The following is a 23,665-nucleotide window of genomic DNA, read 5'->3' as shown; positions in this document are numbered from 1 at the left end:
TGTAGGCCTTTGACAGGGTCATTTTGCCTGGTATCTTAAACAGAACAGATCTCGAGATGATACAACCTGCCAAAAGAAAGACACTTGCCAATAAAGCTAGCTTAAGATATTTCATGTTGGTTTTTCCTTAATTGTTTCCCAAATGTGTATGTGCAGTGAAACCTTCCCTAATCAGGATAGTAATAGTTGTTTCCCTTAGTTATGTGCTACAAAGGAGTATCTAGACCACTGTTGGGGAAAAGATCTGATAGGTGAATAACATAAAAATTTGTTTAGAGAATAAAATCATACTTTCAAAAAGTCATGACATTGCAAGATTTAACCTGTAATTTAGTAATGTAACATTTTTATAGGAACTTTTCTGTCAAAATATTGTTGTGATATTATGGCTTTTTGTCTCGGAAAATTATGACTTAACAGTCAGAACATCCTGACTCTTCTGTATAATCATGAATTCATTCTTGTAATATTATGAGTTTCTCTTGAAATTACTTGACTGGGAATCCAGTCAAGTAATTTCAAGAGAAACCCTGCAGCTTAATGATGAATTTATATCAGGTTCTGACAGTGTATGCGTCTGAGTGTGCAGTTGTGTGTGCATGACAGAGACAGGAAAAGGAGCGAGTGCAGATAAAAAGTAAGCAGTGATAGTCTGTGCCTGACCTTGCTATTCTTCCTTAACACAAAGCCTCTTTTCCCATGACAAACACAAGCCCATTGAATCTACCCAGACAATAATGAGAGGTCTTCCCACAACAATAGGCTAGATCTATTTATCAGCCAAGTAAAAGAAAAAGTGGACAACCCAACTACCCCTTTATGGGAATTCAATCAATAAACCCTATTCTGTTTTATCAACTATTAATCTTCTTTTAAGTCCTCATACTCGAATAGGACAAGCAACCAAGTGTATATATAAACTTATATATATTTATTTATAGTGCCATACAATGTGCGGCCACACGGAGAGAAACCACACGGAGAGAAACCACACCGAAGCTGCCCCAAAAAACAACAAAGGCACATGAGGAGTCGAGACGAAGGAGAGAGTGGGAAAATGAGATAGAGAGAGGAATGACAGCGTTCAGAAAAACAGACGGCTGCACTGCTCTGCTGTGCGTATCATTTCTTCGGCTCAAGAAGCGGCAAATAAACAGCCGTCTTGTTTTTGGCTCCAACACCTGTGTTATTTCTGCATCGCCAGCAGCAGTGGCAGCAAATGGCTTGTGAATAGAAGTGGAAGAGAAGTGGAAGTTCTCCTTTTGTCCTCAGCCCACTGAAAAGATATTGTTCATGTAGGATTTCTTCTCAGATATAAAGAATTGCTGCCAAGTGTAAAAGGACATTAGAACTGTCGCAGGGATATTTTCGGTGCTTTCATTACAGATACAAAGTTTCGGTCTAATAAAGTTTATTGCAAGTAAAATGACAGTATGCGGGAGTTCTCTCTTCTCTTGTCTATGGATATTTCTTCCTACGCACCTGTCTACAAGAAACTCAAGGTGTGCATGAGTCTTTACAGACAAGATTGGTGCAGATTGGTTCATTTCAAAGGAATTAGGACATTGCAGGTTGTAAGTGATTTTCTCTAAACTACCAGAGAGGAGAAATGATAAAGATGCATTGTATTGTTAAAATTACATTTGACATTTAAACCCAATGCCTGCCACATGTACAAATCACATGCATTTGAATTTAGAGTGCAATTTCCCTTTAACCCCTGTTGATAGATGTTTGCATTGCATGGCATGTTTAGTTTTGGCAACACACTGTCAACAGAGTCGTAAGTGGGCTTAAGATTCATTTAGTTTCTGAACTCAGTCGTCTTTTCATTATCTCCACCGTGAGGAACGTTTTGATGAGGATAGTTACTCTGTAATTATGTGTTGACCCATCATTTAAATCAAACCGACTCCTGACAGGAAGCTGGCATACGTAAGGCCAGGACTAACTGTCAAACACACACACATACCCCAAGTTGAAGGTCTAGAAAGGAGTGATAGGTATGTGTGTGTATACAGACACAGGCACACGTACTGTCACACCCGTGCAGACAAAAGAAAATAAATGTCGCAGGGTCTTTTATGCTACTCAACTCTGAAGTTTCTCAAATCAGCTGTTTAACATAAATTAGCATTTGCAAAATAAATGTAATGTTTTGTGCTGTGGTAAAGTGATGCTGATGAATGATGCATGAGGATATGCAAATGAACACCATCCAGTTGCCAGCTGAAGTTGCTGGTTTGTGATTCACATCCCTCACCCCTCATGCCTCCTCCGACTTGCTCTCTCTCTCTCCTCCCTGGTCCCCTGTCTTGCTTTGGGAGGTGGAGGGGGGTCATGAGTGCATGTATGGACCTACAGAATGTGTGTTGGTGCTCCCATCATATCGGCGTCCCTCACTCCTACGGAGTGCTTTAATTGACATGGCAAACTTGTAGTTGTTCACACAAACTTAAAATTGCCAGTGCAATGCAAATCAGTATCCAGCAGGCATTTGTAGAAGTGTGCTTCTTCCAGGCCCCTCAACTCTTCCCAACTCGCTTACAAAAGCCTACTGTTGCATATCCCAAAGGCTGCTGGGCTTTCAACAGTATAATGTGTGGAAAATGACAGCAATTATATGCTATATGCTTTTCAGCATGGCTAGCGCCAGGCTGCATGGCAAATTAGAGAATTACTGTCCAAGAAGGGGTGAAAGGCGAGTTTTGAAGAGCAGTTTTCTTATTCAAAATAATATACTGTCACTGCTTAGCCATAAGCATGTGGTATACACTACCTGTTTTGCAGTTTGGACATTCACAAACCTTTTGACTTTTTAATTTAGTTTTTCAGCAAATTTTATAAACATTCAAGAGAGAATGGCAGCTGTAATGCAGCTAGCAGCATAACTTAATTATTTCACAGGTGTTTCCTGTAATTCTCAATTATCACATAGTTTATATTTACAGTATCCTTTTAGAGCAAAGTGAATTGAAATGCCCACATCAGAGGTATTACTTCTTTTTCCAAAAAGAAATTGTTTCCAATCAACACGCATCTCAGCAAGGTAATTGAGTTTAGTATTTTTGTGGGCTACAGTTCTTTATCATAATCATCTGATAATATCATTCTGGAATAAGATATGCAGCCCCTAAAATGGGATACATCTTAAAAATATAAATATATAAAAATATTAAATATTAAAAAATCTAAAAAAATATTACAAGCACAAAATTGGACCATATTATGACACTTAACATTTTCATTGCATACAGATATATCTAAGTGATGACACACAGTAGAACATTTATATTTTATAGAAAGATGAGCTTCAGTTTGTAAAGATGACAGGGGGGATGCTTTATCTGCCAGAACTCCGCAGTTCAGTGGTCTAAAACACCTTCTGCCACCACGAGTTTCTACTCCAGTTAATGCTGTTCTCTCAGAGTTGAAAATAAACAATGCATTTTGCCACCTATCCGCGCTGTGTTCCTTATAGGGAATTCTATTGTTAGAGTAGCTCAAGGCTACTGACACATGCCCCTCACTCCAAGTATACCCGGAGAAAAGTTGGGCAAAAGCACTTCCAACATGGAACACTTAATCAAAAGACGTGCAACAAACGCAACTCTGTTTGGCAGGGATTCAAACTCTGACCTGAGTTCACAGATTCACATGTGGAAGAGTCTGCATGTGTGTGTATATATATGTGAATGTGTGAGAGAGAAAAAGAGAGAAAGAATGTGTTATATGTGTTGGTGCCAAGACTTTAAGTAAATTTATTCTTCTGTAGCTAATTAATGTGTGTTGGAAGAAGACCTATGCGCATAAAGAGGAGGTTGTGTGTTTTTGATGTTCATAAAAATAGTGGGATGTTTGCCTCATGTCTAATTCAGATTCGCAGTTGTCAAATGTAACTGAAAGACGGGACAGCTGGTGAACAGAGTTGTTGGAATCTTTAAACACATCAGGCCTCATGCAAGACATTCTCTTACTTTTTTGCCTTTATTTCGGATTGGATAGCTGAAGAGAAACATGAAATGGGGGAGAGAGAGAGGTGGTGACACGCAGCAAAGGGGCCACTGTGGTAAGGAATCGGGCTAGTACATGGGGTGAGCTTACTGCCACCCCTGAAACATGAGCATTCTAGCATGCTAAATAAAGATGGGACACATATCTGCTAAACACCAGCATGCCAGCATTGTCAGTTATGAGCATGTTCGTTAAAACAGAAAAAATGCATATAAAAAGAAATTATGCTCACTCCTCATCCTTCCCACAACTTAATTTACTCTTTTCCTTTCACCCACTCTTCCTCCTCTAAACATATTAGCATAAATAATGTGATCATACAATATATTTTAATGCAAGGATTCATGGGACTTTTCCAATGTGCACACTTTAAATCACTCACCCAGTCAGTTTCTCCCTGAAAACCTTCAAAGAAATGCGTCTTCACCCCAATTCATGCATGCACGCTTCAAACTCACAATACAGACATAACGCCTCCACACACAGGCGTGGGCATATGCTGTGCACACACTCTAATCAATTCCCTCTAGATGAGATTAACCAATCTGTCGTCAATATGCTTCATTAAACAGATAACATGTGAAGCACACACTTTGTGTGCAGGAAGCTGTATTCTCCAGTGGGCACAGACAAAGATACGTGAAATGTTGTATTGTTTCTTTAGACAATACATTACATTACATTCATCCTTCATGATTGAGTTGCTCTCTATAAACATCACATGAGATTACTGACAGTTAATTGCTGCCTAAAAAAATCTAGACAAGCCACATCCTCTCATCTCTCATTTAAATTCTCTTCTCTCCTCTCTTCTCTCTTTTCTATTCTTTGATCTTTGCAGTCACCTGGTTTTCGCTTTCTCTTTATCCAGCACCAAACCAAAGCACTGAAGAAGAGATTGAGCTTCAATAGAATTTCCATGGCAACAGATTTTCAATCATACCTCTCCAATCACGTTACTGTGGCAGTTCGTCCAGGGAGAGCTGAATATGATCTGGTTTAGCCTTTGATCATGATCCCACTGATCTTTCAGTCAAACTGATATCATACTGTATCAGCTGACCATTTCCATTATGCACTTGATTTGGATAGTTTAGATATTTTTCTCTGTCTATTTCAAACACTGAGACCAGACTCAGTTTTGCAGCTATTTGCATTTTGAGCTTCAGGCATGTATAAAAGTCATTCTGATGTTTTGGGGGCTTTGTTACCTGGTGGTTTTGTGAACTTTATGGCATGAAATGGCAGAGCATTTATGTGTGTTCACGAAGCAGAACAGCTGTTTTCCAACTAACCTCCCATATCCGCTTGCCTGTAGTTGCCGGTTCATTTCTCACGTTGCAGTGCCTCGGTCTCGCAGAGCCTGCAGCCCCTCACTCGTAACATGAGCATGAACTTGCCCACAATTGAGACTACTGACATTTAGTGTTGTCACAAACAGTGCATTTTCCCCATTCACCCCTGAGACCTCGTCTGTGTAATTTAGTTCCACCGACAAGATTCCATCACTCCTTATTTTCTTAGATTAAAGAAAGTATCAGTCAATGTTATTGTCATTATTACATTCGCTTGGTCCTAGGAGACTCTACTTCCTCATTTAGTGCAGATAATAGTATCTTTTTGAAAAATATCCAAGGGTGTGTTGGTATGCTGGCTAAGTTATTACAATTTCCAATAATTTCATTTTCCATCAGGTTGAAATGTATGTAGAATGGATGTTCAAGTCAAATGAACAAGCTACACATCTTTGTTAAGTCTGCAAATACGGGGTATTATCATTACTTAATCTAATTAATTGCACGGTTACACACATATCCCCCACACAAATAAATTGTCATATCACAAATAATGATATATCATAATCTTAACACCAATGCTATCTTCAGAAGTGCAATTAGCATGGAATTTGCCATTTCCTCCTCCTGACCCACCCACGGATCTTTAATAAGATATAGCAGATATTTGCCAATGAGACACTGAGATGCTGTGTCTTTACACGGATAATTAGCTAGATTGCTCATTAAACAATTAGTCAGATATTTGTCTGATAGTCCCTGCGGTTTGCTTGCACTCCATTCCGATGTTTTGTCTGACATTTGCAGATATTATTCATCTGTTAATTGAAGCTTTCAGACAAACAACTAATAAAAGTCAGCTTAAATAGTTGAATAGCAAATGCGCTTTCAGTTGAAGAGTCAGTGTAAGTCATTCAGTCTGTGTTTTTTCAGCATGACCAGACTGTGAATTTGAATTACCTCTGCTGTGGAAAATTAGTGTGAAGCATGCCACATTTCAAGTTGCTGCTTTATTTATTTAGCCCTTAATCAAAAGTAAGTCTCAATAGACTTGAAGGTTTCATTATGCTTAAACCAGAGTGCATGTACAATGGTCGAACAGCATCTGAAACCCCCTCGTTCCTGTTAGAATTTGGAGAAGTCAGCAGGGTTTGTACTTCTCGCTCAAGCTCTCATTTTTTCAGTGTTCACACAATTACTTTAGTGACGTTTTGTGCAACGTAGCGAACGCCTTCAATGAGAGAATAACCGAAAATGTGCACTGTTATCCCCATCCAAACAATTATCATGTCTCCCCCCTCTCTATGACGGCAGGCTTTTCACTCTGCCTTCGAGTATGGCCGTTCAGTGCAGCTGTAAACACTTCGTGGTCAGAGAACATTTCACATGAGCATACTGACATCTTTAAAGATCTATATCTGATACTAGTGTGAACTGTGAAACAGGACATTTAATCAGTGTTGAAAATAAATCACGTTCTTTTTTGTACCTAAACATACAGTATTTTGGATACAGTACGTCAAAGTCCATGAAAGTTTTGAGTGAGTCTTAACTTCTTTTCAGATTGGCCATTTTGCTTCCTGTTTAACAAAGTGTCTTAGTGTCCTCTGCGCTAGTGGTGTTGGCCATGCCAAGCTGACAATAAAAATGAACTGTAACACATGTATATGTTTATGTATGTGTAGTGATTGGAATGTAAAAGATGGGACTTTCTTTGCTGCAAAGCTAAGCTAACCATCTGCTGGCTGCAGCTTCATAACCCATTAGTTAGTGATGTCAGTCTTCTCATCTATTTTTTTTTAACTATTCCTTTAGGAATTCAAAAGATATTCTTCTGCATTTGATTTTTGGTCAACATCATTATCCAGTAAATATCTTTTAGTCAGTTTCTTGTCCATTGGAACTGATGATCAATAGATTAAGCAAGTCACTGGGAAGTATTTTAATGTTTATTACTCTGGAATGGAGCTCAAATATTAACTTTGCCTTCATCCCACCTCCTTCTTTCACCCCTTTGCATTGTCTCTCTCTTTGTTCCTCTCCCTTTTATCTCCCTCAAACCACTCCTTCACCTCTCTTTCTCTCTTTCTACAGCAGAGCCGTTGGATGGAGAAGAGTACCTAGACATTATAGGTATCATGCGAAACCAAGCAGGTCGTTATGAATGCAAGGCCAGCAACGACGTCGCCACGCCTGATGTCAAATATGTCAACGTGGTTGTCAACTGTAAGTAACGGCCAACAGCCACACTGAACACCGATCAACATTCTCACCACGTTTCATGTCAGACGTTTCACAAGATGAGACACTCAACAGATAAAAGCCTATAAAAGTCAAGATTGGAGTGTGGTGATAGTGACATGTAGAATATGGTGTGGCAATGAGTGAAGGCTGTGGAAGTTGAAACTTGAAAGTTTTGGAGCACCCTTCAGTCTTCTCAAGGCGGATCCAGGTAGAGAGAGAAAGATCTCTAACTTTGATTGCAACTGCCACTTCCATGGTAATTCTCACATACCACATCGTCATTTAAGAGACACTTAGCATTTAAAAACATGATCACCTAATTACATCTTGTCAGGGCTCCATGTTAGATCTGATGAGTGTAATACATGTGGAGGCTGTTCCAGATTGATGAGCAGCTCAAGAGACATCACAAACCAACTACCTCCCAGAGGAGTTATAGAATTCTTTTGATCAGTACAATTCACGAATGGCTGTTTGCCCAAACCGCACTTTAGCCAAGGCTGAGTGCCTGAATTAAATGATAAAGATTTCTACATTAAACCATTTCTTTGTGTTTAATCCTAAATGGAAAACGGACATTAATCCACATCAGGCATATTTTTGGCCACTGTGATGTTTGTAGAAATCATTATGTATGAAAGATGATGTTTTAGCATTGATTACTTTTTAAGTCAATCCCCAAAAAAGATATCTTTTACACTGGTTATTGGGGCTTGAAGGCCTTAAACAAGAATTCAATTTTACACCACAGAATGTAACACAAAGAAGAAACTTTCAATTCCTTGAGCTTATCTAATATATTTGTTTGGTTGGTTTGTTTGTTTGCTTTTATCAGTGAGATTCAATACAGAGCATTTGTGAAAGTGCTTTTCTTCTGTCCCATGCTTGTATCAGTTACCTTATTCAGACATTCCTAACAAAAATACAATTTTTTCACTTGTTAGGAAAAGAAAATACGTACATTTTTCAAAGAAAAACCAAAAGAAAACAATGCCAAATGAAATGATTTTATTAGGGAGGTTTGGTTATTAAAGATGTTATCTGTTTCAACATTCTGTGCCTCTGCAGATCCTCCAACAATAAAGAAAACCCAGAGCTCAGAGACTCAAGTGGGCCGCATGGGGACATTGCAGTGTGATGCCACCGCTGTGCCCACACCTGAGTTTGAATGGTACAGAGATGAAAAAAGGTAAACACACATTTACACATTTACACATTACATTCAACCCCCCCCCCCCCCCCCCCCCCCCCACACACACACACACACACACACACACACACACACACACCAGTGTCACAAATGGACACCTGTACAGAGCTGCATATGTCAGATCTTGGTTCATATGGACATGGTGAAACGACAAAACATTTTAATTATAATATTCCATTCTGTAACATGACACTTCAAGATCGGCTAACCTTGAAAAACCAGTGCAACTGCGCATTTTTGTGAGCTAAAATACACAAGCTGTATACAAACAGCCAAACAAGACATTAAATAGAGCGCAAGCCATCGTCTCAACTGTGTAGAAGCTTCTCTATTACTGTAATGATCTCCTGTAATGTTTCCAGGACGGAAACGTTTTCGACCTCACATGTCAGATTAATGGAAACAACAACAAGTCTTTGAGAAAAGCCTTATAACAGTTTGTATTGCAATGTTGGAGTACCAGAGCTTATTATGTTCTTCCCTTTTTATTTTGGTGGAAGATCTGTGACTGCCGATCAGTTAGTCCTGCTGGTGACATGCATGTGATGGTAGGTTGCAGAAACCCTGAACTGAGTCATGGAGCAAACTTGATTTATGTTTTACCACCATTACAAATAAAATCAGGCAAAATAATGAGATTTACATTGAATTTACTTAGGCATGACCATGGCAGCTGTAAAGAGGCTCTGCTGTTTTCGCTTATGAGCACAATTAATGATCAATTAATGAATAGCTTTGCTTTTTTAAATTAAACATCATATTGAGCACTCTACCCTATGCAAGTATTTGGTGAATACTGTATGAGCACCAATCTCTGAGCTGTCTGCAAAAAACAGGACTACACTGAGATCCAGCCTTTGATCTTTCAATGAGCATTCCCTTTTTTTTTTTTTTTAATGACCTGGGTCAGAAGCACTGTACATCCTTTCTCCCAAATGTGGAAGCAGCTTCATCACTTTATTCTTGTGCCAGCCATGCTCCGTATCATTTTACTCTTTGATCCCTTTATCAAATCTGCCCTCAAAGGGGTCCCATTGTCACATCCCAGTGTTAATTTGATGACATCATTTGTATAGTTTGATAATGACTAATCACCCACTTAATCACACACTAGGCAGTCATTCCATTGGTAATTGAGCATTACTGTGTAAGGCAGCAGTGGATTCTGTGAGAAGAGAAAGCGGAGAACAGATCAGGTGTTCTCCTGCATGTAATTTATATACTGTAGTCACCGAAAAATCTCGGTAACCCCTTTCTCATACCACCAGTAATTCCAGTGAAATAGAAATCATCACTGCACTGTACTGTCTCCTGTGAAATTGCACGTTCTGTGACCATACACGGATGTTCATTGGAAAGCTATCAATTTAAGTGTCATGCATGTGTCTGAAAAACACTTGAAGACAATTGAAGTGTAATGACATTCAAAGGCAACAGCAAGCCAGTCCCTCCATTTCAACACTTGTCATTTAATAACCCGAGATTCCCTTCTCTGCAGCAAGTTCACCCCCTGAGTCACTTTGGGAATGGATGGGGCTTAAATAGAAAAAGCTAATGATAAGACAGTTGCACATGCAGAGCATCATGATCTGCAATATCACCCGCACCCAAACTACAGTAGTAAAAGTTCACTGAAGATTGGGAGAAATATTTTGGAGGAGTGTCACAAGTGTTATCACAGATATGGTCTCTAAAGTAATAGCCCTATCACGCCAGTGCTTGAAAAGAAAGATTTATGGTCGTTGAAATATTTTGCATTATCTGTTGTTTCCAACCTCCATCTATCTCAGTTGTTTTGTCCCCTAGAGGGTTTTGGCTATGTGCCCCTTCTCTGTGCCAGTGGAATGTGTTATTGCACTTTCTCCTTGGATGGTGATGTTAATGCACCATAATAATATAATTTATCCTTGCTTGGCTAGTTAATTTCATAGTCCCCTCCCCAAGAATCAAAGCTAATGCACTGTAGCCTGTTGTTTCCTATTTACCTGATAAGGTGGGGTCTTGCTCCTGCGCTCGTTTCACTTTTAATTAGCTTAACCTCATCAGCAAAACAGTTATCAGTGAACACCCTGAAATCTGCATTTAAATCTCAAAGAGATAATGTTGGTTACGGTTGCACAGCAAGCTTGCCATTCTCACGTGGCACATTTACTGTGACAATGCCAGATTTGGCGCTTGAAATTCTTAGTCATTTAAAAAAAAATCATCATATGCACTTGATGGCCACATACATGATATTATGCTATACACTTTTGAGGCTAAAGCTGCATGCACAAGGCCAAATGTCAGCATTAGAGGTGTTCAGTACATGTACGAACAAAACTGAATCACCATTGCCACTGACCGAATCAGTAGCTCTTAGCAGTGGAGCTCCCTTCACTGGAGACTGAGAGCACCGTTGGTCAGCTGCGATTCACAGTACATTACTTCCTCATTAAAAACATATTAAAAGACATTGACAGCCACAGAAACAATCATAATCTGACAACTATGTGGTAAATAATAGGCTGTGGAGTTATTAACCTTACAAACAGTTCTTGTATGGGCTAGTTTTGTTCTAAGCTGAATGAGACAGCTTGCACAGACTGAACGTACTACTGAAGTGCATTTCAGCAGTGATGCAACCGCTCAGCTGACTTGGAATCTGGAACTAAACTGAACAAAGTGATTCGAATCAGCAAAGTGTTTTGTGATTTCTAGCTCTAGTCAGCATCATAAACATAAAGAAAAAATTGTGTTGTTCCTTTGTGTGACCTGCCATGCCTAATTGCTGTTTGTGGTGTAGCCTGGCCAGAGTGGCTAGGAAGGTGGTAGGTAGGCAGACTCAAACATCATATGTTTGCAGAGGTGATTATTTTATTTACAGTGGTCTGCAGTACACGGATAATTCTATTCAAACAAACAAAAAGACTTACAAAAAATAACACATCAAACTTGTAGCAACGCTAACAAAAGGCAAGTGTTCACAGCAGCACAGCCTCACCTCTTTCTCCTTGGGAACACAAATCCCAGTGTTTATATAGGGCGGTCAATTCACACCCAACTGCTTCAGCCCATCCCATTTTGATCCAGGTTGATCTACTCCATAACATTAATACCTAGACGTCTCTTAACATTTGGAACATAGTTACCAGTTCACTCCACTCTCACTGCCTACAAAACAGGTCAGGGTTATTCACACATTTATTTATAATAATCAGTGATGTCATCCATGACCACCCTGTTCCTATAAAACAGGAAATGCTTAGGCTGACCCCTCCCCAGACAATTATTCTGCATGGTGGAACTGAACAAAGGAACAAACAATTGTAAGCATTAACACAGGAAAACAATTAAACCAGGTTTAAACTTGCAACCTAATAAAATGGAGCTGAAACTAACTTATGATGTGTTTACTCTAACTTACCATATGCTTTGCTGTCGACTGTAACATAATGCAAACACAAACAACCCGGGATAGTAAGTGGTGCACTTTTACACAAGCTATGGTAAATTACAAAAAAAATAAACACTTATGTGTATAAACTAGACGGTAATGGCCTTTATGGGACAAGTGGTGAGCAAACCCACTTCGTCACGCTGTTGTTAAGCTATTATTGGACAATTGCCGTTCGGGGGAGGGGTTTTAGTGAACAGCCAAGGGGCTGCAGTACTTTTGGAATACTGCATTATATGTATGAAAAATGAAATATAGTTCTATAAACGGTTATGGAGTCAGTTGGTAGTGTAGCGACACGTTCTGATTGGCCAGAATCAGTTAAAATAAAATACTATTTTTTGTCTATTTTACTCTATTTTCATTCATATTAGCTGTGTCATTACCACTGAATCAGACCTTGAAAACTAAAGACCCCATTTTTAAATTAGAACAAGCCATTTCACAGGGTTGACATGTTGGCAGTGAAGGAGTCAAAACAAATCCCTTGTCTGCTGAAACATAACAAACCAGAGGTGTGGTTGCACCATTACAGGTGACACTTGCACTAACATTTGACAAATTAACACCTTTCACCTGCTCTGGTCATACTGGGGAAACACATTTAAAGTGAGGAGACAGGGGAAAGTGTTAGAATTGAGGGATTTGAATTGTTAATTCTCATTATTTCAGCCTCAAACGCTGCACCTTGATCATTTCTACATTTTTAGAAGTACAGTTAAGCTTTTTCGAAGTTTTCTGATTATCTTTGGTCCTTTGTTGAATTAAACATTCTTTTATCCCTTTTAACTTTATTTTCATAAACAAACTAAACTGTCATGTGTCACATTTTAATTACTGATACACTTCAGATGCAGGATTTATCTTTTCAAGTCTCACTGTAGCCTATTTGACATTGATTAATTGTTTTCCTTAATCCCCCTTATATTTCTTGCAACTTTTGTTTCTGATTGGTTTATGTGAGGAAATGAATTAGTGTTTAAACTGGTCCTATACCCCAAGTACAGTATGCAGTTTTTGTTTTTATAGTGTGACAACCCCGCACATTTGAAATGAAACCTTGCCTCTTGGTACAGACCTGTTAATTTTGGCAACTTCCAATCTTTAATATAATTTCCTCTTGGTGGGTTGTGTTACCCCAAAACAAACCACGTTCTTGGAATGGAGAGTTTTCTAGTGCCAAGTTCAAAAAGCACCATTCTCACCTGCCCAAACCAACCAAACTGAGAGAGTAAACACAGTTTGTTCCAGAGTTCGAATAATTTGCTTGGCACAAGCTGGTGAACATAAAGTGGGCAGCAGAGCTTGCTCTCTCTTCTCCTCTGACTAGAGAGGCTTAACTCACCTAGCCTTATATCCGTCCTCCGTCAGTCTGATAACCTGAAAAAGTGGAGTGCTTCAGCTGATTAAACAAATTATCCTCTTAAAAGTAATTGAAACCTAACTTTACAGCATCTCTGACTTCACCAAGGTTTGAGGGTCTCCACGGTGCTTAGAGACCAAATTATCCTCAGTAGAAACCGATGCATCAGCTCAAAGCAGCTAGCCAGGTGATCATTACTGATACCTTTTACTACCTGGCTGGCATGACCCCCCACGCTATTTTTGTCTCACTGGCTGTCCATGATGGAATCAAACTGTAAATTGGTTGTCCCTTCAGCCATGTTCTTTTTTTAAATGATTCTGTATTGTTTACCCAAATCTGAGAGAAAATATTGTTCTGTTTAAAACAGTAGCTCTTATGAACTCCGTAATAGTACTTAAGTCTTGAGAAATGTGTTTGTAGAATCAGCCACTGCCTCTCTTTATCTTCATCTTTTAAAAATAGGATGTTGCTCCTGCTCCCGGGGCAGTAATTCACTCCATCCATGTTTATAACATGAGATGTAATCCAAAGTGAGTTGCTAGCTAGCGTGACAGACAGACCTGTTTGTTGTTTTGTCAGCTGATACATGGCTGTCACAGCCACCAGAGCGTTTTCAATCATCTCTGGGTTACAAGTCTCAGCAGGACTCTCCACTTGATTTCATTTATCATCAGCCTTGAATCATAACGGGCCTGTCACTTTCTCAGGCAGTGATAACCTACTTTAGATGCTCCCACACGCTACAGAATCAAATCTGTCCATCTGATGATTTGCTCTGGTCTTTCATCTCTAACGGCCTGCGACCGCAGCCCTGCGCACACACTGCATGCCCTCCGCCAAATAGAGGGGTCAAGTCATTTCAATCTAGGGTTTAATGTAACAGAGCAGCTCTGTGCATCAACAAATGATCACTGAAGATATCCAGTAGAGCACTGCTGCCCTCTGCTTGTGAGGAAGGACATCAAGTATGCAACCGCAGGAATGAGAAGGCTTGAAAAACTTGCCTTCAAAAAAAGGTAGACAACTGCCAACTTTATTGATAATGCATTCCGGTCTATTATCCCAGATAAAGAGGCTGGCAGAGACACAAGCATATTTGAGGATGAACTTGAAATGAAAAGTGAGAGAAGATGCCGGCTGCAGATCTGCGTGTGCCAACACATTAAAAGTTAAAATGGGCAGCAGAAATGTTGAGTTCGATAAATGCTAATAGAAAAGACGATGCACTTTGGGCACCAGAGATCCAGTTTCCTGTTCTTTACGATCCAGTTTTCTGCTGCTGGGTATTTGAACTTAAGGCATGTGTGCAGAGTCCAACCTAAAACCTTCACTGTGAAAACAAAATAGGGTTCTGTGTCTTTTGACCTGTTTAGGTCAGTTTATTCCCCTGATACTGCATTACAATCATGCGCTATTATCTATGGCTATATAATAATCTATGCCGTTTGTTTTCAGCTCCCTGCGGCGCCGTGTATTATCTGGTCTCTCAGCATGGCCTGTGGGCAGGGAGGTCTTTTTAAAAGTGCAGTCAATTCTCATGAAGACACACTGGAGAATATATCTGCTGCTGGCCTTATCATGGGAGGGGAGTTTGCTTTTAAATGAAGTGGGCACACTGCTGCTGCACTTGCCCTCCCTCATGTCTCGCTCTTTTGCTTTCAGCCCCACACACACAAACATACACATGCTGCCACTATTCCCAAGGTGTCCCTATGGGAAGGATCTCAGCACTTTATCAAGTCCCTACTCCCTAGTGAGTCAAATTATGCTGTGCCGTGACGTGCGTTTTCCTTTTTATGTTAATACTTTCTATCAGCAAAGTATGCGTCAGCATAAACTTCTCGCTCCCCCGCTCAAATTCCGATTACCACATTACCCAGACTTAAGCAGGATTAAGTCGAGGCGCCTTAAATGAACTTCACCTCATTCATGATACGAAAGGGCTCAATCATCCCAGAACAAGCAGAATCCATTATGTGCGCCGTGTTATTTAAAGAGTTTTATTTGGTTGTGATGATGTAAGGAACAGTTCATCAGCGAAGTACACAGTCTGAGTCAGCAAATTGTATTGATTAATTTGTGCTGAAAGGGGTTCAAGGTTGACATAATTGATTGTCACAAGTTTGGTGGTCATTAGGACTCCCAGAAGTGCAGGGAAGGACTTCAGCCGCATACTAATAGTTTATCTGAAAACAGTATAACAGTGATGATCCTGTTTGTTTGGTGACAACAAGGTAATATGCAGAAATAAAAGAGAACAGCAAAGTTTGAAGCTCAACACACTGCAACTTAAGAAAACACATGCCAAAAGCAAATTAATAAAATATCTTCACTGATTTCACACACATGCACAGCATTTAGAAAACTGGTGAAGTGCTTGCAGAAATGCTGCAAGTAGCACAGACGACAACAGAAACTGTTTCCAGGGGATACTAAAAAGTGAAGAACATATTGTTGTCCCATCAAAAAAAATACATTTTAACGCCCACTTAAGGATAGCCGACTTCAAACCATGAAAGTAACAAAAGAAATTGATTGGCCCTGCATTTTCTGACGAGATGTTGAAAAAGGAAAAGGAAAAAAAAAAACATTTGTAAAGCAGAAGAACATGCAGTTGATTTGAGAGATTAAAATTATGAAAGAATTTTGGCTCCAAGTCAAGCTAATTGTGAAACCATAATCTAGATTATTGCAGCGCCTCCTTGAAGTCTGTGCCTGGAATTTGAAATTGTTTTTTTAGCAGAGAAAAATAATAAGAAATAATTTTCAGTGACATACTGATGGAGCCATTGGTGAGATCTCGTTTCCACAAACCTTCTCACAGCTTGAGGCAATGCCATCACTTGTGCAAAACTGGGGTATTTGTGTCTGTTTAAACAGCTGGAGATTAAATTCTGAACAAAAATAACTCTGCTTGTTTCAGGTGTATTGTCATTCCCGAATCCATGCAGCTGATTACTTTTTGCATTTGCGGCGCACATATGAAGCAAAATGCACTTTAATGTGGAAGATTAGTGTCTCAAATTTCAGGTTAACATCTTAACGTCTTCATGAGTTATTGCAAAATGTTTGGAAATTAACGATTATGATTGTAAAATCAAAACAGATCTGGAAATTTCTTTAACAAATTAGATCAGTGACATGTGTAGCCAATCCTGACAAAGTTTTGGGACAGTTGGCCCAGCGGTTTCTGATGAGATGTTAAAATAGGTTTAGTGAGAAAAATTAGTGGAGCAAAGATAGAGATTTTGAGATTAACTTGATTGTTACAGCACCACATTGAGGTCAATGAAAGGCCAACTTTGGTTTCCCAATAAAGCCCCATTTGAATTGAATTGAAGTGTGTGTCATTTTATGTGCAATGCACCAGCCAATTTTGGTAAGTTTTGGTCTTTTTACAAACACTGGAGCAAAAGAAATGTTAAATGGAATGTACTTATAGTGACTTTCTAGTCTTTTGAACACTCACGCTTTACATGTCACACTCACCTCATTCACACACATTCCACCACTATGCAAGGTGCCACAGTATTGTGTCTATATGATTTAACATTCAGAAAACAGCAAAATCCTGTCAACCAGATTCTGAAAAGTGTCATGGTGCTGAAAGGCCGAGAATCAAATTTATTTTCCAGCCAGAAGTGTGTATTCTCTTCTAGTAAAAAACCTGTATTTTTTGTTGGTTAATTAAGCTCTGGTGAAGTGTCTCTTCTCCTTTACCCGGACACTGCAGACTTTATATTTTGCCCAAAATGTCACTAACTCCCTTCTGACTTGAACTCCTCTAATTAGCATTACTTTGCAATATTTAAAATGGCTTCACTTCTATCTGTCTCTCCTCTACAGGCTGTCCAATGCCCAGGGCATCAATATCCAAATTCTTGGCACTACCACTATTCTCATGATTGCCAATGTCACCGAAGAGGATTATGGGAACTATACCTGTGTGGCCTCGAACCGACTGGGTGTCCAGAATGCCAGTCTTTTCCTCTATAGTGAGTATTGACACTAATGCCAGAGATTGTATACCTCACTACACACATCAATTATTAAGCATGAAATTTCAGGTTACAGTATAACATGGACCATGTTCGAACAAACATCTAAATCACTGTTTCAAGTTGAAGTCGAATGTCTTTGAGGTGTTATTCCTATTAATCTAATTTCCCATCGAATCCTTGAAAATCAGCAGGGAGGAAGCTCATTGTAGTTTTGGGTGAATTTCTTTAAGCTTCATTGTAAGAGCTAAACATTTGGAAGCTAAAATGAGAACTAAGTTGCTACATAGTCAGTGTAGTAGTCATCAAACAGCGTACTCAACTCTGCATGACAATAATTAAACCAAACCCTCAAGGAAATCCAGGAATATGGCTGGAAAGGGGAGGTGACATCTTTCAACACCCAAGTTAATGTTCTTAATTTCCATATTCAATTTGGTAGAGCAGAAGTGGAAGCTTAGCTTTGGTTTGTAACTTTGTAATCAGAGTGTAATATCCTGTTCCAAGTATCAAAGTAGTAAATATCAGTAATATTTATGTACAATGCGATGTATTACAGACCCACTGTATGTATGAGGTCAAATCAGTATCACAATAGAGAAAGAAAAAAAAAGAGATAGTTGTGATTAGGACATGAATGTCATTATAGCTGTGCCATATTCGTAAAGTTTCATAATTGATTTTTGACCACTAAAGGGCAGAAAAAATCTAAACAAGTTGACATGTCTCTTACTCATTAGGGTTACCATGTTGACAAACCATACTCATACACACCCAGCAGACACATGAGCAACATTTTAATTTGGAGTAAATATTCAGACTACTGGAACAGTCTACAACAATAATCTACTCTCCTGATTTTGGCATTACAACTTTCACATAAGACAGACTTATTTTTTATTACCTGTTAATATCAAACAATTTTTTCCTTATTTAATTTACTCTTATAACACACCTTTCAGAGAGCCAACACAGCTGTTTCACTGAATTGCAAAAGGCAAAAAGCTGCTTGAACTGCTATAAAAAGTGCTTGAATTGCTATGATCCAGCTTTGAAGCCTGTTGCACTTCTCTTTGTGGAAAAAAACGAGAACAATGATGTTTGAATTGTTGAGCTAGAACAAAAATAAATGCACATACTGTACAGTAAATATGTAGCTCAACACACTGCAGCTTAAGAAAAGACATGCAAAGAGACAAAACAAATGTGAATTAAGAAAACACCTTCATCAATTTGACGAGCATTTAGAAAACAAAAAAAAAGGTGAGAAACCTAAATACAGAAACTTTGCTAGGAAATGAGTTGCAAAACAGCTGAATTGACTTTGTTTTGTTATAACATTCTGATTGCATGATGCAGATTTTACTTTACGAACCAGTATTTGAATTGGTGGCCTAGTAATCAGCACAACATGGTTCTTAAGCATGGGGCATCAAAAGCCCAAGATGGCCACCAGATGTCACCAAACACCTCTAAAAGACACTTGCAATGCATTTTGGTATATTTACTGACTCGGAGGAAGAGCATATGTATGTAAAGCATCAGAACAATTCATTTGTTGGTATTACTCTTCTGTCAAACTCCAAAATTGATAATTGGCATTGTTATAATTATAAAAATATCAGTATTATCTGTGTGAATGCTCAAGAAAACTAAAATGGTGTGTGTCCAATTATTTCTTCAATAGTTTTTTGAAGGTGGTCCGGTCTGAGTGAGGTCTCTGGCAGTGACTCTGACTACATTAACACACTCTCACTCTCTCTCTTTCCCTGTGTAGGACCCGGGACAGGTCGAGATATCAACGGCTCTGCCTGTGTATCTCAATCACTGTGGCTCCTGCTGGCCTGCTTCGCCTGCCTTTTCTTCAAGTGTTAATACCGCTGTCTTCCTCTTCCTTCTCCTCCCTACCGGCGTTCCCTCCTTCTTCTCCTCCTCCTCCTTCTCTCCAGCTCACCGACATCCTTATTGCTACCTTGTTACCAACTTTACTGCCCCCACCCCAGACTGTTTGCATCATGATACGAAAACCTTATGTGCTCTCGAGCACTGCTTACAGATATTACGAAAAAGCGATGGGTTATGAGTAAAATGAAAAACATAAAACAGTGAAATGAAGGACAAAACAAGCAAACAGTGCTCTTTTAAAGAATTGCATTGTTCTTATAAATTCGTATGCACTTCTTTGTTTCTGCTATATCTTGTCTTCAGGGTCTGGATCTGGTTTGGGATTTGTTGTATTTTTGTCCTCATGAGAATGAAAGCAGAGGCTCCCCGCTCACAGGGATGCCAACAATCATTCGTATCTAGAAGTACAGAGGACATAAGGTGTATTACTTCGTACTCCAATAGATGCATTATGTTAACTTCAATTGTAGATTTAACCAAGTGTTTAACCAGTGCATTAATGAGCAACATGCAAAGTATCTGCCAAATATCCATATGTAGATTTGAAACTAACACACAAAGAAATCAAAGGGAAAATACTGCAGCTGATTCTGTAATAAGATTAGAGCTTGATATTAAAGTCTGTAATGCCATAATCTGATGCTACTACTCTGAAACAAAGATACAGAGCATTAGCCGGATATCTCTCCAGTCATTGACATTGTTTCTAGATGCAGCAGTCACTTGGGTTGTTGCCGTCCAGCCCAGAAATCGGGGATGCAGTGAATAAAATCGACATGTTCCTGCTGAGCTAAACCATGCGGAGTGCAAACCTGAAGAAATTAGTTTATCTGGGGTATGGATATCTACATCTTCATTCAGTGGCTTTGCAACCACTCGCCTTTATTCCAAAAGAATTCTTCTTTTCTTTTGCAGCAGTAAAAGAAACACAGTAGGTTGTAATGATGCGTACTGTACATAGTAAAATTTTGTATTTCTCTATGATAAGACAACTTGTCGTGCCACTGTAACAACAGGAAACAGAGAAAATTGTTGCAGTGTATGTTGCTTGTTTGACAACCAACCAACCATACAGTGCAGTTTGTCTCTGCTCCACAGCAGGCTGCGCCGCATTTAGCTACATATACTGTACCACATACAGTGTTTGCTTTTAGTTAATAAGTTTTAGGATCATTCTTCTATACTGCTGGAATTTGGATAAAAATGTATGACACCAATGAATGACTTACTTTTTAGTTTCTCTCTTTCAAAGAAGTATGTGTGTTTTAATATGAAATGATACAGAAGAATTCATAATATATTGATATTGAGGGGTTTTTTTTTCTGTCTTTACCTCATTCATTTTAGTTGTGTGTATATATATACTTGAATCCAATGTCCTTATACTATATAGAAAGGCAAATTCCGTGTGTCCATATGTCTGAATGGGGTAGCAATTTGTTGAGAATGACGTCGTAGCAACCCTGCTCTATCATGTGAACCGAAGCCCATTAGATAACAATGTTTTTAAAAAAGGTCTAGCAAAAAAAAAGAAGATAGTTTTGTGCAGTTATTATTGTACCTATCTTTGAGATGATACAAGTACTGACTTACTTGATGTTATAGAGAATGGAATATTATATTTAGACTGTAATGCTCTTCTGTACACCTGGAATTCAAAGAGAGCAGCAAACAAATGAATACTGAATGTTTATTGCCGCTAAAGGCCATCAAGGCCACTGTGCTGATGGGCCTTTTCAACAAAATGATACCTTTATGATACTAAATCAAATTTTCTCATCACACCTCACCAAAAGATTACTGAATTTATTTCCTTATGAACAAAGTGGTTAAATGAATACTACATGTCAATATTTAGTAAAACACACAAGAAGAAGATCTTTCAAACAGTGCAAATCTTTCAGGAAACAGCTCAGAGATGAACTGCTGAAATCGGTGCACTATTAGCTGCCTTTTTTTGCCATTTATTTTGACCTACTGTAAGGTGACTAATCGCGTATGGACTCCAGCTCAGCTCCTCGACTGGATGTGTGTTCACGTCTCTGCTCTTCTAACAACCAAGCTGAGATAGTACTAGTACTGTAAAACACACGGTGTAATTAATGTCATCCTTGTCATGCATTAAAGAAATTGTTCCCAGTGTTTTCATCGTAAATGCTTCTGAGGCCGTGGCTGTGTGACTTTGTAGTGTTGGTGATGCCATCTGATCCAGTCTAATTTTCACGTGGTACAGCTGTGTAGAGAATGAGTTTTAAAGCTGAAGCATCTAAACAGTTAAAACAACATTTGTCTTGTCTCTATCAGTCACAACATAAACAATATCTTACAGTCAGAGTTCTCAGTCTAGGAAGTGATAAGAAAGCTGCTCGTATTTATGCTTTCATCATCTTAACCGGCTTTTAAAAATTTATTTCCTACGACTCTGGTGGATCCACTTTATCGTGGATGAACTTGACTCCTGGTGTTTTTCTACTGCACTGGTATTTCTGTAGACTCTTTTACCGCTTTTTAGCCTCTGGCTTGCCCATACTTGAGGATGCTTGTTTATCAGCAACAGTTATCTTCTTACTGTCGTAAGTGAATGATCTGGAAGCTGTGGTGGAATAGCTCTTCATGATCGGTTTGCATGAGAGTGATCTGTGCTACATGTCTATTTCAGTAAGTCCGTCTGTCTCGCATAAAAGAAAACCTCAGGGCAGAGCAACGCTGGCCTTGGGTAGACTCTCAAACTAACTAAAATGTGTTTAAATTTTAAAATGTGTGTTTTTCTTTTCTTTTCTTTTTGCTGGAGGAGACCCTGACAGACCAGAACAAGGTCAAATACCTCCAAATTTTAACCTGCTTGGAATGCATGATTCACTGCATCCAGGCAAACAGCGTGAGGGATCTTATTTTAAAGGATGCTACAATAAATTGCCTTGTCATTGTCTAAACTTTGTAACATTTGGGTGATTTTCACATAAACCTCACCAATGTGGATGTCCAAGTGTGTCCATGCAGGTTAAAACCAGCCAATAAGCACTGAGTGATACTAAGAACACTTACGTAAAAGCCATCAAGCTCTGTCTTAACCTTGAAGCAGAAAGGAATAAAGAATGCTGTCCTTCCATTGCTCATACTGTAGAGACCAAGAGCCAGCCTAAGGACAGAGCACCAACCCCCTGTAGACAGATCTTGATATCTACTGAAGACTGTAGACACAGTTATCTAGTTTACTATTGATCATTGCCTAAAAACATCTCCATCGCTTCACTGTTGGCTTTTGTATGTGCGCGTGTGTACTCTGATGATTCTGATTCTGTTCATTATTATTAACCTGAGAAGTTAACGTGAGGCATGAGATACATGAGGAGTTGGCCAAACAGCTAACTTTCTACTTTCTGTTGATGGGTGGTAACCCTCTATTTAGAGATTCTTTTTTTCTCTCACTCTCTTTTCCTCCTCTGTGTGTATATAAAGTATGATGTTTCTACAGTAGAATGTTGTAAAGTCAGCAAATCCATAAGATCGTGTTTATACAATTCAACGTTTAAAACTTAAAAACAAGCAAATGTAACTATCACGTTTGTATGTCCCTGGAAGGGGAATTAAGATTCAATCATGGATTATGACACAGCAATGTCCCGTTTTTGTTTTTTTTTTTACTTTACTTTATTATGGCATAAGGTGATTGCAGTCAGTTTCTAAAAAAAAAGATATGTAATAAAGGTATATGAGAAAATGTTCATAACACAAAATAAAGTTGTTTGAATTCAATGTTCCGTATTTGAATGTGACTTGAGATGTCGGGGAGCTTAACCTTTTTTTTGGGAGATAGCTTGGAACACACGGAATCTCACTGGTACTGTTGTGTTTATCACCATGTAACTTGCAAATAAAATAATATATGTATTGTTACATTTCCTCTGGAAGACATTTTTGTCCTCGGCAAGTGTGAGAAATACAACTGAGTTCCAGCTCGTCACCAAGGGAATGTTCCAGTTTTTTGTGCCAAAGGTGAGAGGTAAGACTGGCTCTTTAGGCCGCATCACTGCCATGAAGTGCTGCAGTAAAATGTTTTAACCACAAGGTGTCATAACAAACCAAATTATGCCCCCACTGTGTTGAGGACACAAACGCCACCATTCTGCATCCTTATTAGCCTCTGACTCTGAAGATGAACAGGGAATGGAGCAGTGTCAAAGGTTAGAAAAACAA

At 39.0% G+C, this 23,665-nt stretch overlaps 1 protein-coding gene across 3 annotated transcripts in view; it reads left to right on the top strand.

Annotated features, from left to right (window-relative positions):
• LOC123985620 (limbic system associated membrane protein) overlaps positions 1 to 23,307 on the top strand; it is a 520,828-nt gene extending 497,521 nt beyond the window's left edge. For all 3 annotated transcript variants that reach the window (XM_046073301.1, XM_046073300.1, XM_046073302.1), the window contains 4 exons: positions 7,404 to 7,535; positions 8,622 to 8,742; positions 17,412 to 17,560; positions 19,341 to 23,307. In XM_046073301.1, the coding sequence (XP_045929257.1) occupies positions 7,404 to 7,535; positions 8,622 to 8,742; positions 17,412 to 17,560; positions 19,341 to 19,438 (500 nt within the window). In that variant the 3' untranslated portion in view covers positions 19,439 to 23,307. The remainder of the gene's footprint in view (positions 1 to 7,403; positions 7,536 to 8,621; positions 8,743 to 17,411; positions 17,561 to 19,340) is intronic.
• The last annotated feature ends 358 nt before the right edge of the window (positions 23,308 to 23,665 follow it).

This window comes from Micropterus dolomieu, linkage group LG17, assembly GCF_021292245.1.
Source record: "Micropterus dolomieu isolate WLL.071019.BEF.003 ecotype Adirondacks linkage group LG17, ASM2129224v1, whole genome shotgun sequence".
NCBI lineage: Eukaryota > Metazoa > Chordata > Actinopteri > Centrarchiformes > Centrarchidae > Micropterus > Micropterus dolomieu.
The sequence above is the reverse complement of the archived record's forward strand: the minus strand, read 5'-3'. Positions and strand labels throughout refer to the sequence as shown.